The following is an 18,438-nucleotide window of genomic DNA, read 5'->3' on the forward strand; positions in this document are numbered from 1 at the left end:
TTTCTTTAAATGCTGAAAAGAATCGGTCATTCCTGCACCCCCTATAAAATGTGACGAAACGCACTTGGCCCTAAAGTGAATATAAAAATTTTGTATAATTGGTTTCAGTTAATTAAGCAGAATACAAATATATTGAAGAGTGCTACATGACGGCAAACCATATCTTGTTGGTGTCACGGAGCTGCGGTTAACGACTTCCTTTAAATCCTTGTTTCAAGTTACGTGAAACACCCTGTCTAATCCAGAGAAACAACTTTCATATACAGGCATATTCAGTTTTATTACATGAAAGCAGCACACACAGAAACTTTTTATGCATGTGTGAAACAGAAGAGTCATTGAAGCAACAATGATGTAAAAAAAATGAAGTGTAAAAACATTTTCAGGCCCAATCGACTGATTATCAAACTATGATTGAGGTATGGTGTATTTTACCGACCGTTAGCATGTAATTATTTCAAAGAGTTGGTATGCACCCTTTAGTAGGAAAGCATGCATCGTAATGCGTGCTGCCAATGTTTCAAGATGGAAATTATTATATTTAACAGCGTGACAGTATGATGGGGCTAGGCCATATTTGTAAAATTTGTTTAACAGCAATAACAAGCCATTTTTTCTGAAGTAGATGTTGCCACTCCTTTTGTGCTTAGGTGTTGATCACTTGCGTGGCTTAGTAAATGTCTTTCATCTTGTGCCATCTGATAAAACCACACACAGTCCCTACCTCAATGATGCGCATAGGGTACCATGTGCAGCAAGCTGCATGTGTTTCACATTCATTCAACATGTAGGTCAGATGAGCAGTGGTCACATGCACTCTGACTGCAATCCAGTCCAGCCAGCAGTCCAGGTACACAGAGAGATATGACCACAGGCAAGCTGATGGCACATAGTGCTGCTGATGATGGCAACAGCTGCCATGCATTTTGCTTACAAAATGCAAGAAATGTGACCACTGTCTTTAAAACCTTCGCTGCCAGAAATGGTGAGAATCAGGGATCAAAATAACAGTTTGATCTCTGGTTTTTCATTACATATACTTGCAATGTATTTCAATGCTTCACCTTAGCAGTTAAGCAAAACCGTGCCCTGCAGCAGCATTCATGATGTAGGCACAGATGTTGTCAGAAAAATTGTGCATACCCAATGCACATATTAGAGTATATGTATAATGTATATATGTAAATGAAGAAAAAATAGTGTATTTGCACGTAAACCTAAAAAAAAAACAATGCCTCTATGACAGGATTTCTTGCATGCCCCCACAGCGTTTCAAAATGGAAAGGAAATCGATGAGGTCCTTTTGCATGAGAGTTTTGCGCTTTGAGTTCTTAGCAATATTGTAACTTGCTTCCATAACTTGGACAATTACTGCTTCGGTCTCCTTTTGGAGAATTTCGACTGCCAGTTTTTGCATTCTAAAGTTCTTGCCAGTAACCCGTGCAAGTATTTCATGTGCAATAATTGTAAATCTACGTCTTGGGATGACTGTGGCAATTGATGCTTGATGACGGCGGGTCTTTCGTAGCACCTTGTTGTTTGCAGCCCGCCTCAAACCTTGCTTGGGTTTGACCTGCAAGAAAGGAAGTAACTAAGCTGCACAGTCATTCAGAAGCTAAATTTAAAAATATATTGATGATTTAACATCCCATAGCCACAATCTGGGTATTGTATACACAATATTTGGGGGTTCTAGGTTTTGACCACCTATGGTGTACTCAAAGCTACAGCGTTTTTCCATTCTGCCCATGTCAAAGTGCAGTTGCTCTAGCCTGTAAATAAATCTACAACCTCGGCAACAGAATGCCACTGAACTACAGCCACAGTGGGTATAATGTGATCAGTTTATGTACATCAGACAAGCTTTCCTTTATGTTTTGCAATTCTCAACTCTAGTTACATCATAATACCATTACCGTTTTCATCACACATTAAAAGCTAAAGTCTTAGTGGAATGTGTTTAGTCTTTTTCACTGAAATGGCTTTGCAGAGAAATGACAGAAGTCAGAGGACTGCACTTCCTATGCCAGTGGCCATCTCAATAACCTTGGTACCTTATGCCACAGCAGAGTGGACCTATCAATTTTTTTATAGCAAGAGATGTGAGAAAGGTTCTTCAGAGCAATATGGTACTTTGTTTTGTGCAGAAAAGAGTGTCATAAAGCTCAGCAAATAGGTGGAAGGCATTGGTGGATTCAGAGGAGGCCTGGCTCCACCTAAGAATGCTGGCACTTTAGCGCTGACAGTACTAAGCGTGCGGTGCTAAATCTTGCTTCCAATTAAAGTTACATGTACAAGTAAACATACCATAGTCTAGGCCACCTAGGAATCTGACCATGCAAATTTATCCATGAGGCAAGCACATAGTACATCAAATTGCCTTTTTTTGTGTGTGTGTGATGTGGTGGGGAATGTCAATAATTTTACAAATGGCAGGTGGAAAATTTTACAACGGATAAGTAGAATTGGGCCAGTATAATGTAAAAATTCCTTCAGCCCAGATGAGTGAAATATAGCTCGATCAACTTGCACCACTGATTGAGGGCAGAAATGAAAGGAATTAGAATATAATCATTGAATTATCCCGGCCCTGCATGGTCTCAGGTGTAGTACATCCAAATGCTATACTATATCTGACATCAAGAATGCACACATTAGTATGCTCATGGCAGCAATATGTTTTACATAAAACAAGATGAAAGCACTTCATGGGAGTGAATATGCTATTTGTACATTGGCATAGTAATTTACGTAACAACACAACATGACTGTCTGTAACTGGCGTATACAAGGACCATTTATCATTCGTATCAGCAAGAGAGGAATGATAAACTGAGATAGAACTGGCTAACAAATTATTGTATAAAATGTGGAATCATCAATATTGAAAATGAAATTTGGCATTAACATTCAATATAGAATAATACATACGAAATGAAATCACTTGAAACAGTGAGAGCACCAATGAAATGAGTACAACACTTTCCAATAAAATGGCTCTGTTCAAAATGCCTATGAGTGGGTCTATTGAGTCTATTGAGTAGTCTGAAAGACACATGGCCTTGCATGTATATTTCTCCATGTGCATCAAAATAACCGAAGTGCTGGCCAAATTTCAGTGAAGCAGGACTGGCAACAAGGGGCAGCACAAGGGAAGGTGCCCCCCCTGAAAGTCAGAGCCAAAACTTTTGCAACTCTCCACAGAAGCAAGCTCTCAATCATCTTTATTTTTTTTTTTCAGAAAAAGGCAGGATCTGAAATATCATCATCATCATCAGCCTGATTACGCCCACTGCAGGGCAAAGGCCTCTCCCATACTTCTCCAACTACCCCGGTCATGTACTAATTGTGGCCATGTCGTCCCTGCAAACTTCTTAATCTCATCCCCCCACTTAACTTTCTGCCGCCCCCTGCTACGCTTCCCTTCCCTTGGAATCCAGTCCGTAACCCTTAATGACCATCGGTTATCTTCCCTCCTCATTACATGTCCTGCCCATGCCCATTTCTTTTTCTTGATTTCAACTAAGATGTCATTAACTCGCGTTTGTTTCCTCACCCAATCTGCTCTTTTCTTATCCCTTAACGTTACACTCATCATTCTTCTTTCCATAGCTCGTTGCATCATCCTCAATTTAAGTAGAACCCTTTTCGTAAGCCTCCAGGTTTCTGCCCCGTAGGTGAGTACTGGTAAGACACAGCTATTATACACTTTTCTCTTGAGGGATAATGGCAAACTGCTGTTCATGATCTGAGAATGCCTGCCAAACGTACCCCAGCCCATTCTTTTTCTTCTGATTATTTCCATCTCATGATCCAGATCCGCCGTTACTACCTGCCCTAAGTAGATGTATTCCCTTACCACTTCCAGTGCCTCGCTACCTATTGTAAATTGCTGTTCTCTTCCGAGACTGTTAAACATTACTTTAGTTTTCTGCAGATTAATTTTTAGACCCATCTGATCTGAAATATATTCTTTTTTAACAGCTGTCTTCTATCCAGAAAGCCATACATAAAAAGTTGTGTCTGAGGCTCAAGCAGACAAAATTTTGATAGATTTTCAATGCATAGCATGTACTGATGTGAAAAACTTCGTGGCACCACCACCATAAACAGCCAAAATAAGGACAACCAAAATATTGGATGCCTTGCAGCATGCCCTTCGATAATTTGGACTCCCTCTGCACAACCATGTGTTCCTGGGTTGCCAACTGGAGCAGTAAGAGCTATGTTTTTGTTTTTATGTGTCAACGGCGCATCCTCAAAACTGAAAATAGAAAAGCTTAGCCAATTCAGAAGTTGTCGACCACGCCCTAGACAAACCACTGAACAAACTGGCTGCTACATTCAGTTCTTTATGCTTAATATATCTATGAGTGTTAAGAGGATATACAACATATAATTAGGGTTCTTTGTTTCCTGGTAAAATCCAATAATGCCCAATGTCTGCATGACAAATAAAATTGATGAAAATTGGGTTAAACTTGATATCCCGCGATGTTTGCCTCCTTTTGTAAAGGGAAATAATAAATGAAGAGGTTACAGAACTAATGACCATTGCCCACTAGTAAACAAGTGGTACAGGTAAATCATATTAATGTTATTAATATAATATGGTATATTAGTCATTCTTGCTTAACACTAAATTGAAAACTTGTATATATAGAAATATATATTCAGTGCCTGCCGGCCGGAGGTGAGTGAACAAAAGCTTGTTGCTTTTTCCGTAGCCACATTTTCCAGCATGCGGCATGACATGGAAATGGCGCAGCAATGTTCTTTGAAGCGAATTGGCACAGCACTGATGTGGCGCTACATTGTGAATGTTTGCCATGGCATCGAGAGTGTTTACCGCACTATGGCCCATATAATGTAAAACTATTCCAATCTCGTTTTATATTTTAGAGATATGACTTACCTAGTATTTGTTTTAATATTTTTCTTTAGTGTCGTTTTAAAAGAAATACCTACACTTGCTTGTTTGCCCTGCTTTGATGACTGCAAATTAGAAGGTCCTGCAGATCCACGCGCAATCACTCGGACACCTGACGTGGATGAAGCAGGACTCTCCTTATGCTCTTCATGGTGGGGGGCTTCATGTGGATGAGCCTGAAAGTACTCATAGATATTTAACTGCACACAATGTGGCATGGCCTAGATATTAGTTGAGGTTAACAATGGTACTTAAGCATCCACAAATCACAAAACACATAAGAGTAAAATCTTGGAGAAGGAAATGTTAAAAGGTGGAAACGGTTGCCTTCTCATCATAACACATGCGCACCATGATTTGTAGCATGCCCCATAACAAGTTAACAAATCACAGACCATGATGCTGTGCAGTGGCAGCCATTGTGGCAGCCACAAAATTTAATAGAAGATCTTGACCACAAAGAAACAGCTTTCATTCTTTGCATGAAGGTTGTGTGCAGACAATACAGTTCAGTCACACTGGAAACGATGCAGAGTGTTCCTTTGGCTTCTCAAAAACCTTTTACAGCAGCCAGATGCACATTTTTTTGCATCTAATAATTACACACCATCTTAAGGGGCGGATGTGGGGCTCAAAATTATGTTTTCGACCATTCCATGGATATTTATAAAAAATTATAGGTTTCTGTATTTTCTTGTTTGATATACATATTCTAAACTTCAGTAATACAGATTAAATAGTAATTTATGGCTGTCATACGGACCACTTAGGCATGCCACCTCAGGAAAACTACCATTTCAGAAATGATGAAGACACACTGATTGTTTTTGTTAGGTACCTTTAGGGGGGGTTATAGCACAGGATAAGGCCAGTTGCATGTTTTTCATTTCTTTTTTGTTACAATGTCATCACTTTGAGGATACGTTCAATTTTTTACATTACAGACATGTTCAATTATTACATGTCAGACATGTAATAATTCTTTTGTGTTAATAAAGATTTAGAAATATAAAATTCACCTCATCTTGTTCCTGACAAAATTTCAGCCCAAAAGCTACCTTGAAAGCAGGTTTTGGCAAAGTAGATTGAAAATGATAGTTTTCCTAAAGGTTTTGTTCAGCCCAAAACTGAAGATTGAGAAAAATAAGCTCAAAGACTTCAGAACATGCTATTTTACTTTAAGACCAAAAATAATTATTTAAAGTGCCCTGCTCCATAGGTCGGACCCTCCTCTTCAATTTGAACCTGCTCTACGGCAATTACTTCAGGTCGTCTTAGCTTTTTTTTTTTTTCCCAGCTTTAGATCAGTCCCACGTCCTTGCCTGCGCTCGCAGACAAGCTCGCCACAGGCAGAATTACGCCTTTATATTTAGTTTTTGCTATGTGGTCTGCTGTTCTCTCGATGGAAGGTCTCCCGTGATTCAAGCACACGAAAAAATAACTTTGAAACGCGAAGCACTCACTTCATGTTCAATTTCTTGGGCGCTCTGCGGCCACAGTGTTCATGAATGCTCTCGACGGCGAGTGCGCGGCACCATCACGAGAAGAGAATTCATTTTCTTATTTTCTATGGTGCAGATTGAAACCAAACATGGTGAGGAGCTTCTTTATACACTAGGAATCCAAAATAAACATTGAATTGAACATTAAAAATTGAAAAATGCATTTTCTGGCAAAAATCAAGATATTAGCCCCCCCCCCCCCTTCCCCACCCTTTAAATGGTGTCACTAGGTGTGGGCACTGTAAGCAGACAAGTGCTGTGCATTTATCATGTGGTGATGATCCCGCTTGCATAGTATTACAGCATTTACATGCTGTAAATCAGTTTAAAAGCTGTAAAACAGCTGAGATTTTAAATGAAAGCCTCTGCACCATTCTTCTTGAAACAGCCACTGTCTGTGGCAGCAAGTGATATGACATCACAGTCACCTTTGCATCACAAGTACCACCTACAGCACACAAATAGCAGCAACAGCACAGGCATTCTAACCAGGAGAAATGTGCCATACAGCAACAAAAGAAATGAATGAAAAAAAGAAGACAGGGATTGTGATATGTAAGCCTCATGTGGATTCTTGGTTCTGTTATAGCAAAAGGTAGGGGAGGATTATGTTGCTTGCACGCACTGGTAGAGGCAATAAAAGAGAGCCTCTGCTGTCGGGAGGGTGGCTTACTGCCTTGCACCACTGACTCACATTTTATTTGTTTCTATCTCCACTAGTATTACTAAACCCTTTCTAAAAAGTCTTTCAGCAAAATGTCCACTAGATAGTGCTTTTTAACTTCCTGTGTCTAATCAACTTACTGAAGGAGCCTGGCTAGGGGCCCTTTTAGCCCCAGTGATGCTTTCTTCTCCTAATCAACAGGTAACTCACCTACTTTTGTTTGGTTCCAGTAGAACACTGCAAGTCTATAGTAGCTTCTCCCTGCCTTGCTCTGTTATACCTAACTGCTGAGCTCATTTCTGGTACAGCTCTCCTGCTACAGTCCCTACTATGCTTCAACAAATTTGAATCCTCTCTTTAATGAAAAAATGCCAGAATGACATGTTTGCGGTTATTGGATCAGCAACTGGCGTAACAAGTGCGTTGGAGTCCTCCCCCTCCCCCCCCCCCCCCAACTGCCTGCTCAGGCAGTACCTTTCTTGTTGACGTCCTCCGAGGTGAGCGTGTTTTACTCAGTTGCCTCTTCTCTGCGTTTCGATGCTGTCGCCTAGATTTCTTGTGGCCACTTGTAGGTTTTGAGACACACCTGCATGACCAAAGGTTTATGCACAGTCCCTCAATACAACAAATAGCAGCTATAGATCAGAGCCGTGCAATGCATAAGATTAATGGCTTACTATTTTTAGCCTACACATACCTGCCACAATTTATGCAACTCTGTTGTTGCAAGTGTACGAGCAAGCAAATGCGACAACACAAAAACTTTGGTTTTCGCTCTGTTGCAGGCTAGCCCACCATCAGAGTAGTTATGGTTTGTTGCATTAACAGAAGTACACAAAACTTAGAAATTATATTGTTACGGTGGCAAAAGACAAGGTCGTCGACGTTGAAGACGACGAAGTGGCAACAGCCTCTTGGGATCCTCGGCTGCTGTCTATATACACCCTGTAAATACACCGTGTAAATAGTTTTATCCCTGTGACATTTTGGTGGAAGTGCGGGGTATGCTCAAATGTAGGGACAAGAATTAAAATAGACTACAGCATAAATAGATAAAAAGTAGAGCCTGAAATGGTCGCTCAGCAACCCCATGCTGGTACAGTTCTCCCTCCTGAAAGTTGACCAAGCCCAAAGGTCAAATTACTGGCGATTTTAGTTCGCAAATTTCTTATCGTTTGCAGATTACCGGTTACCGGAGGTGTAAACACGAGCATGTACCAGGTGACAACCACATGGCATAGAGCCCAACCAGACAAACATATAGTAACGAAGTGTATTCTAGCTACTTTGCTGCTGATGTAAATTTTCGACAGCGGCGTAATCGTGAACGCGTTGCCTTTTTAAATGTAAAAATGCATCTATAATTAAGGCATAATGGGTAAACGAAGCTTCACAAGATATTGCTACCATCAAGTGTCCGGTAACCCAGTATTATGCAAACACCATTGCATATACTGGAATACTGGACACATGCTAGAGCTACTCTATTATAGCTCCGGTAATGCGATGGGATGGCCAGCATGTTACCTAGGGATGTATAGCTAAGCCATCATTATTCTAAAGACTAGCGCAAAATAGCAGGGACAAAAACAGAGAAGACGACAGGACGAGCACTAAACATCAACTGGTTTTTTTACTGCGAGCGAAGGTACATATATACATTTCGTTGGTGCATGCACACACGTGTGTCTAGCAGCGGGTGAAAAATTCTGGAATAACCGATCTGACGGTTAGCGTCGATATTAATGCGATTAGCAATATAGCTACACGTCGTATTGCCAATGCCAAAACGCATCATGAGGCGCGTACTGCAGCCAGGTTCAAGCACTTTCCTCTGGACACGCGCCATCTAGCGGTACCTCCGTGAAGTCCGCTCGTGAACTGTGAGATGTGTGGTGCTCCGGTGCGTATGATCGAGCCTTCTACTGCAGCCGAGAATCTTTCTCTCGCTTCCCTCTGGACACACTGCACGATCTAGCGGCACCGTCTCAAAGTCCGCGCATGGCCTCTGAGTTGCATGGCACGCCGGTGCGTGCTAGCGATGAAAATTTTCCCTCCCTGCTAGTGCGCATTCATCGCACAGCTCGCTAAAGCGTCGAGCTGCTGTGTTCGAGGAACCCATGTGACACCGGTGCGATCCCCCTGAGCACCAGATGATTTTTTTAATTGTGGCACAAACCATCAAAGATTATTGCCAGTGTCAGCAATAGCTTTCTTGTGTGGCCTGCTGCATAGTCCCATGTGAATCACGAAACTAATTGGCACATATCAGCAGACACACAATATGGTAATCTCACTGCTAACCAGTGACAGCACCCCGCTTGAAACTCCGTTGTAATTCCTAATATTCAGGCTGCAACTTCATTGCAATCACTATCTATCAAGTGACTGCGCTCAACACAAAGGTGTCTGTTGCAGATAGGTGCCCGCAACAGATGCGTACCTGGCGTACACCTGGCTTAGCTATCAAGGCAAAAAGCTGGGCTAGTTGGTGTGTCATCATTATTCTAAAGACTAGCGCAAAATAGCAGGGACAAAGACAGAGAAGACGACAGGACGAGCGCTAAACATCAGCTGGTATTTTACTGCGAGCGAAGGTACATATATACATTTCGTTGGTGCATGCGCACACAGTGTTAAAACAGTACAATCTCATTCTAATCAAAATGTGGCAGACTGTTCTGTAAGTACATTTTTTCTTTTTTGGACAAGGCAAGTGAAGCCGTGCTGACACAGTTATCACCTTCCCTCTCAATGTGATATGCCTCACAAATCTCGCGCCCCAACGCTGGTAGATTCATTAGCGGGGGGCGGCCATTTGGCCATGCACTGTAAGCGATGCGGGTGCGTGCCTGCGTTTGACACCACGTGTGCGCTTGGTAGGGGAGGCACAAGGTGGGGGCGCGAGATTTGTGAGGCATATTACATTGACAGGGAAGGTGATAACTGTGTCAGCACGGCTTCACTTGCCTTGTCCAAAAAAGAAAAAATGTACTTACAGAACAGTCTGCCGCATTTCGATTAGAATGAGATTGTACTGTTTTAACACTAGCGGCCGCGTCGGCTGCTTCGGGAGCGCCGAAGCGAGCTGAAAACGAGAGTTTCAATTCCCTCATCCGCTGCGGTCCTCATTTAGTGGCGAAATTTTCCCGCTTTACAACGCTTAAAAGCACTACAATAGGTAGTGGCTGCCTTTGAAGGCGCGCAACAGCTGAGGAAGTTCGTCTTATCACGCGGAGCCCATCAACACAAATACTGCACGTAAACGGCCTGCGCCGAACGGCCTGAACGAAAGACTACCGTGCCACAAATACAACCCATCCATAAGTGACTTTCGTCTGCTTCACAGGTTGCCAACCTTTTGCGCAGCTTCGCTAGCTGCAACAATCCTTGTGTTCTCAAAGATTGTTTAATATAAATCAAAAGGTTTCTTCTCAAAAAGTGTCGATTGCACTTCAAAGTTATGTATAAATGTTTTCTTACAGGTTTAAACGTTTCAAATACTTTACTTACACTGAGAAATGCGTACTCTCGACGCCGTGGCTTGCGAAGCTACGGCGTCGAGAGTATGCGTTTTTCAGTCGAATGAGTTCTGGTGAACGCATTTAATAACGAATGGCATTAAGGCGAATGCCATTTGATTTGCTCGTGTGGTACCACGCAAATGACATTAAATAATAAGGCATTAGGAAGTTAATGCCATTTTCTATGCCCGTCATACGCGAGTTCTACACATACTCTAACAGCTTGCCAAGACTTTCCCAAGACGAATACGGAGGAAGCATTAGCTTGGATTCACAGGAGCAATTGTGAAGTTCTAGGGGCTTTTGCTCAGCTCGTACAAGCTAGATTGTAGATAACCTTTTGTCTTGAGCAAGCCCAAGTACAGACGTGTTCTAGATGGGTTTGTGCTACCTGGATGACACAGTTTCCCTATGGGCTGTCACTGAAAATCTGACATTTCACCTGCGGAACTTATAATTTTAATGCTTCTTACGTGCTCTCTCAGACAGGAACATATATCATGCCTGTGAAACCTAATTTTTTAATTGCATCTGCCACACCATCCTCTATACTGTTTCTATACTTTACTCTTTCTGCCTCTGCCTTTCACAAAAGGCACTGTGAGCCTCAAAGTATGGGCGTAAAAAAGCCTGTCCCAATTGCCTAACTCTTTCAGAGTTAAGCATAAAGCAAATAAATTGAGGCAATTAAGGCAAATAAAGCAGCCACAGCATAACATATACCATATTGTACAGCCAGCACGGCGAAAAGCTGTGCGTTATTTAGATCGGCAATTATTTCCAGTAGCATGAATTCTTGCTTCGAATTCAGTCAATGACGAGCAGTTTTCTTTCTCATTTTACGTTAATTGGTACAGCGGCGGACGAGATAGGCAATCAAGTGGGTGGATGCATGCAAAGAAATGATCGCATTTAAAATATATTTCCGTTCATTTATAGGAAGTTTCTGACAACAGGCCTACTATACGAATGTTACGTTGGTTCCACTTTGAGGCCAGTAGCCAGATTCAGCAAAGTGTACGCGACGGAATTCTATCGCATTTAAAAGAAATCAAACAAAACTGCAATATTTTAGTGCTCACCATTGCGCTGCCCTTGCCGAAATTTTCAGGTATATACCTAAATAAACTGAATTATTAAACCTATGCCCCATGAATAGACGCTCCAAAATGAGAAAGAGAGAGAGCTAAAGTAGGTTGACTTTTAAAATGGCACATCTAAATTGGGTACTAATCTTGAAAACTGTAGCAAAACATTAAGTGCTGAATTGCAGATTTACATAGGAAACTCAATTAGCACAAGTATACTCACGTTGTTGGAGAAAGTCGTCGTCGACGCAGTGGCGACTCAGTTTGACTCCACGAGTCAGCATCGTGATCAGACTCATCCGCCGCCGTCGAGCTAGCGGATGTCTCTGGTCTCTGTCTTGACATGATCTTGGTCTTGAGGTGCAGGTTGAACTTCGAAGAAAGTCTTCCTGGAGGCACCGCTCACGCAAAAGTCCTTCGAGACAGAGAGCGAGGAAACCCGAGACGCACCTCGGTCGTTCCACTTCACTCACGTAGACGCGCGCAGACGGACAGGTTAGGACCGAGAGTGCACTCTCTCAACTCAACACTGCAACAATCTTTTTTAACGTTTCAACCTTACAAGTGTTTACAGATGTACAGCCATCTGTATTTTTATTCTAACTTTAAAAGAGGGTTTCGCACTTACGTGCTGCGTGGTTTTCTTGCTCAAAGTTAATTAGTATTTACACTTCATTTTCGTCTGCGTCGTTCTATAAAACGCCTGGCATCGCTATTAGCCTGGTTCTTCTGAACTTCTTTTTTTGCGCTTTTCCTCAACTTTCTCTCGATCAAAAATTCCTAAAATTTGCAGGTGCTTAAGGTAATGACATACCTTATTTTCCATCCCGAGTTATAGTTTTAAAATATTGAGTAGTTTTTGAATATTGTAAGCTTTTATATATACTTTTATGTGTACTCCTGTCAAGGAACATTAACAAAATAACTAGAATGCATTAGACCGTTGAAACTTCTGTCAAATATTATTTGTTCGCAATGCGGGTTTTTGACTGATCTAAAAGGATAGCGTTCCAGCAATTCAAAATGAAGTTTTATACACTGACATCCCAATAGGGTAATTTTCGAAGGGAAATTTGTTATTTAAAGAAATCTTCTAGAGAAAACTTATGTGGTTCAGTAGATGCATTAGACACGTACGTATATTAAAACAATTGAGCAAGCTCTGGCAGCAAAAAAGGTTGTTAGCTTAGGAGACAATGTTTCTTTTGTGAGCAAGAACAGTGTTTTCCATAAATCGCTTTTAAGTGGTCAATTGTGAACCACCGAACCTAAAATACACAAGGGGCATAATTTTCAGAATCATTTACTGTACATTTATTTTCGCAATCATTTCTGCCAATTACTCTAGATTGCATTGAGATAGCAATCATATGGACAATCCAGACGAATTTCTACCGTCGGCGTCGCCGTGAGGTTCCGCATAAAGTCCAAGTGCGATACGATGCGCCGTATGTTGTAGGTGCGAGGGAAAACATGCGAGCTGCACTGTGCGGTGAGACGGCTCGCACAAGCGAGGAGGTGGGCGAACATGCGTCCCGTTTTCTTGGGCGTGCAGGGGGGTAGGGGCAGAGGTCGAGGGAGCGGGGAGACGTGCGCGTGCTAGGAGGAGGAGGGGAGGGGGCCAGGTTAGCGTAAAGCCCCTTAAACTTCGTAAAGTAGTGCCACGCTTTGAAGAATGCCGCCTCCTCCTCGAGCGCTCTGGCCAAAGCCGTCGCCGCGTCGCTATTGCCCTAATGGCATCACGTGGCCCCTTGCGCCGGCTTCGTTAGTTTAGTCACGCTTCAGTGCCACTTCTGATCGAGAAGCGCCGGTTGTTGGCGCCATTCCTTCGATTCTTATTCTGTGTTGTTTTGATTTTGTGAACACCTTGAAGGAAGTTTTGTGGCTAGTGCGACGCCGCTTCGCGCCATTTTCTGTGACCATGACCTGCTGGGCCTTCGGATGCCAATATAGTTTTAGCAAAGGCAAGAAACTATTCGCGATACAGTCCAGTAAGCGCGACGGGTTAAGCGCGAGACACATGGTGCGATCGGTCGTACGAACATTCGCATCGGCAGCCGCACTCAACAAGTCCCCAACCAAATGGCGCCGAATCGCACGCCGCGCATGCGACCAACTTTGTCGTGCGACCGCCGCATATCGGTCGGACGACCGCAGCCAATGACAGCGCCGGTAGCGTGAACGTCATGGCCACGTGGTAGACCCGGCGGGGCGGGGCCGGCGATCGGGCGCCTTGCCGCTCCATGTCTTTTTTCTCTGCCTGGTTGAAACGCGGGCCTCTTTCGCCGCTGACGGCGGCACATAAATCCGCTACAATCTGTTTCTGACACGAAATAACTTCTAGAATAAAGTGACCTCGAAATAGTGCGTGTTATAAAACATTGTGCGAAATAGTAAATCCTTGGCGTGATTTCTACTCGGACGCGGTCAGCGCAGACGCGCCAGCAATCGTCTGTATACGAAGCGGCTCGCCTGACTGGCGTGTTTAACTCATCGCTACTAACGGCACCGGGAAAACTAACCGTATTTTCACTTAAGCGAAACATAAATGTTCAGGCATTGATTGTGCTGACGAATTTAAGCGCTTTATTACGAGCTGCGGACGCATCGCAAGGACCCTCGGCCCCGGATATGCGGCCGGCGAGCTAGGCCTACATCGTCTCCCAGCGATCGCAAGCTCGCCTGGCGTGCTCGTTCGCTTCTGTCGGCGCCAATGAAATTAAATGTGCTGCAATTTAAGCGTGACATAACTGTGTACATGTTGAGCCGACTAACATAGGCGCTTCGTTTTACGAGCTGCAAGCGCCACCGGCGTCGGATTCGATGGCCCAGCGAGCTATGCCTGCCGGCTCCTGGCCATCGGCGGCTGTCATTGGATCCAATACTGCTAACGCGGCCTTGCGGAAACACTTCTACAGTGTTCGCATAGACGTGCTTATATCGTCATCGTTTGTTTCAAACAAGATAACTGTGCAAATACGGTCGCTTTCACTTTCTGTTCGAAGTTACGCAGCATTCCGAACTTCCACGCAGGGGCGCCGGTTCTGGGCGGAGCTACCCGCCGCTCGCTCATTCGTACCATGTGTCCCGAATCGCCGCATGCGGCAAGTCGCACGCGACGCGCCGTACGACAGATCGCACGGAAAATCGCACCACGTGTCTCGCGCTTTAAAGAAGAAAGACATGGCTTCACCGAATCGGGAGGGAGAACTTCCGACGAACATCCTCCACGCGACTATGCGAGGTAAGTAGTGAGTCTCTCATAGTATAATATGTATCAGGTTTGTGCATTTTGCTGCGGGCAATAACGTAGTAGATATTGCACAGTTCACTGTGCATGAATTGTCTGACACGATTTTAACGCAACGTCTGCTTTGTTTATATATGCACTACGTGGTCGCGTTAGTGGTATTTGGTGTTTGTGCGCCAACCGGCTTGAGTTTGCGGGCACACGAGGCTGCGTGCGATAACATGATTACGAATTTTTCAAGATTCAGCGCAGTCCTTTTGACAAAATTTCAATCTCGATCATGAAAGCTCCTCTTAGGAGAGCAACTCTCTGCCTTTTATGGTTACTTACTAGCCTTCTTTAGATAGAATAGCTTTGTTTGCCTCATTTGTTCGTGTTCCTCGTTGGCAGTCGCCCGTGCACATGGATTTGCGATACAGAGGCATCGATGAAAAGCGTGCGTGCTCTCCCAAAACCGTGGTACGCGGTGCGTTCGCCGCCGAGTGACAGCATCATAGGTAACTGAGACGTAGTATGTGCTAATTCGCGTGAGCTTTAAAGTGTGCGAAGCTTAAGATGCGGGGTGGAGCACTCGCAAAGAAAACGTGCGGTCGGCCGCCCGTTCCGCGGCTGGTATAGTCGTCGTTCGTGCTTAGTCGTTTGCTCGTTCGTTCGCAGGCTTGTTTAGTCGTTCGTATAGTAATTTGCTCGTTCGTTTAGCTCGCGCGCTCGTTTAGTCGTTCGCTTGCTCGTTCATTCCACTATTAGTTTCTACAGTCACTATGTCTAATTGAGACGCGCTTGCTGCAGGGCTCTTAGGCTGGTGCGTTTAATTACGCAACGAGACAATAAATGGTGCACACGAACTTGTGACTGCAAAGTCAAATCTGTAATGCACCTATGCTGAAAATAAACCGTTAACTTGCAACTCGAATGCCGTTGCATATCATTTTGACCTATATATAAAACATATATAATTTCACTTGCCACAATTTCGGCTACGTCATGGCGGGGGAATTCTTTTCGCGATCGTGATTTCACTATATAAAATCATGTCTCGGAAATGTTACTTCGGAGGGAGCGCAACCGTCCTCAATACATGCACGCCAGTGCAACTCGGTTCGATACAAGTACGTCACTTAGTGAACGGACGAACCAACGCACGATGAAGTGTTGTTCGTGATAAGTCACTAACCTGAAAAAAATTACTTGTTTGAGATTGAGTTAAGCATTCTTATCGCGCTCCCGCTTCGCGCACAAATACTAAAAACATATTTTATTTTCTTATGTACGCAGAGTTTCGATTCGATCGATGATCGGCCGCGGTATTTCTGTCGACGTTGAGACACGAGAAACATAATAGCACCAGCGCCCATCTCTGAGCCTTTGCGCGCGCTTAGTTTGGCAGGCACGCACGTTGGCGGCACTGTAGCTTGTAATACACTTTCGAACCTTCAGGCAACGTTTTTAGATTGGTTTTTAGATCTAAAAACGTTGCCTTCAGGGGAGCGGCAAATACTTTCTGATTCGCCCTCGTAGTTTCGCGATATTTCGCGAGAATCGGCACTGGATTTCCTAGGTATATTTTGTGGCACCTAGGAAATCTAAGCACGAACTTTCCCAAGCAGAAGTCCTTTCGGCACTGGACGCATGCGCACAATGGTCGCGCAAACGCGAGAATGAAGCTCATTGGAGAATCCCTACCCAGATCGATGACCGCAGTCGATGACTGCAAACACTCGCTGCCACAACGCAGCCAGATGGAAGCCAGAGCCTACTTCATGCTACCTCTCGCTTGAACGCATCTCTGAAACTTTAGGTTACACGACCTCCAACACTAGGCGCGGGAGAAGACAGCGCACATGAGGCCCTCTCGACTCACCCATCATTTGCACTCACCGCAGATTATCTCCGCATATGCGCTCAGCTGTGCCATGCGCAGCCACGGCCGGGCTAAAAGAGGAGACGCACCCACTGCCCCCCCCCCCCCCCCCCCTTGCGCGACCTCCAAGATTGGCGCGCGGAAAGGCAGCGCGTATGAAGCAGCCGCCCTTCTCGGCTCCCTCTTGCACCTGCAGCATATGGCGCGTGGTCCGCGATATGATCTTGTGCAATTGGACTTTATACTGACCCTTACGGTGACGGCGTTAGCCTGGAGTGTTCCTATAATTTTTATCGCAATAAAATGAGCGGTTGAGTGTCAGATGACAGATCCTACATTTGCCTGACGCTTTTGCGTCTCCGCTTTTCGCAAGAGAAAAAAAGAAAAGAAGTGATGTATGCGGATGTACTATCAATTGACCGCACGTAGAGGGTTGGTATTGCCAGAAAATCGACCAAACTCGCGTCGAAGCGCTGTGGTTTACATTTACTGCCACGGCCGCTTATCCACAGGTTTGCGGAGGTTATGAAATGTCTGGAACATCTGGTAGAAGGGTAGTCAAATCTAGTGGGCAAAAGACAAATTTACGTCGTTTTGTGCTGTAATGCTGACCTGTACAAGAAAATTAAAATTCTATCATGACTCAGCTCGGCCGGTTCACATTACTCTGCTCAATGTAAGCCGACTCTCGTTTCGTCGCAGGCAGGCGAGATTCATTCAATGATGGAATTAGTGCGAAAACAAGCGACAAGGTTGGCCAAACATACTTAGATAATTATTTCGAATACATTTTGCTCTTTAAGCGTGTCATGTGTATTTGAAGCTAACACAAGAAAATGGTTGTTTGGCTTTGCCGACACTTGACGAAATAAGTATCCGGTGCGCTTAACAGATGAGAGAGAGAGAGAGACAGAGTAAAACATCTTTATTAATATTTGAATGGCGAGAGAGGACAGAGAAGGGGACGCACACAGACGCATTTAGGTGTTCTACGCACCACGGCTGCCTTGAACACGTTTTCGTGGTCGTGTAAAAGTGCGTTGAACTAAAGTACTCCGATCAAACTAACCCAATTGAACATAAAAAATTTGCATTGCGAAACATGATTGCGCATAGCGCAGCTTGTCAGCGAAAATCCCGTCTCGCGTGCCGTTTCCTGTGGGTGCGAAGGAAAACGTGCAAGGGTGAGCTAAGAAGGATGGTAGCTCGATGTGTGGAGGTCACGTGATCAAATCAGCGTTAGGGTGGGTGACAGGTGAGAGCGTGTCTCCTTTACCACGGCCGTGACTGCGCATGCTGAGCGCATACACGTGCTCCGCGCAATTGGAGGTAATCTGCGGCGGGCGCAAACATAGGCGATCTGAGATGTCTGATGGTTTCACGTGCGCTGTCTTCCCGCGAGGCCACTGTATAAGGTCGCGTAATCTCAAGTGTCGGATACGTGTTGTAGTGGGAGGCAACCCGAGTCGATCGCTCCTCGAGGCCGGCGCTCTTCACCGAGGAATAGTAAACGACCGTAGAAGATGGGTATTAAACCATAGAGGAATAAGTTGTCTTTATACGTTGCAATATGTCATGCCATTTCTTAATGGAAACAGATTTAAAGTAACAGCATTTCA

At 44.2% G+C, this 18,438-nt stretch overlaps 1 protein-coding gene across 2 annotated transcripts; it reads right to left on the reverse strand.

Moving 5' to 3' along the window:
* Positions 1 to 261: 261 nt before the first annotated feature.
* On the reverse strand, positions 262 to 12,328 carry LOC139050572 (histone H3.3 type c-like). Of its 2 annotated transcripts, none has more exons than XM_070527121.1 (4): positions 11,932 to 12,328; positions 7,571 to 7,682; positions 4,969 to 5,106; positions 262 to 1,573 (listed from the first exon to the last, which is right to left on the reverse strand). In XM_070527121.1, exons 1-4 carry the CDS (start codon positions 12,051 to 12,053, stop codon positions 1,238 to 1,240), a joined length of 708 nt encoding a protein of 235 aa, XP_070383222.1. In that variant the 5' UTR covers positions 12,054 to 12,328; the 3' UTR covers positions 262 to 1,237. The 2 variants fall into 2 exon arrangements, with proteins under 2 accessions (XP_070383222.1, XP_070383227.1); XM_070527126.1 differs by lacking the exon at positions 11,932 to 12,328 and adding an exon at positions 10,096 to 10,390.
* Positions 12,329 to 18,438: the final 6,110 nt, after the last annotated feature.

This window comes from Dermacentor albipictus, chromosome 1, assembly GCF_038994185.2.
Source record: "Dermacentor albipictus isolate Rhodes 1998 colony chromosome 1, USDA_Dalb.pri_finalv2, whole genome shotgun sequence".
Classification (NCBI taxonomy): Eukaryota; Metazoa; Arthropoda; class Arachnida; order Ixodida; family Ixodidae; genus Dermacentor; species Dermacentor albipictus.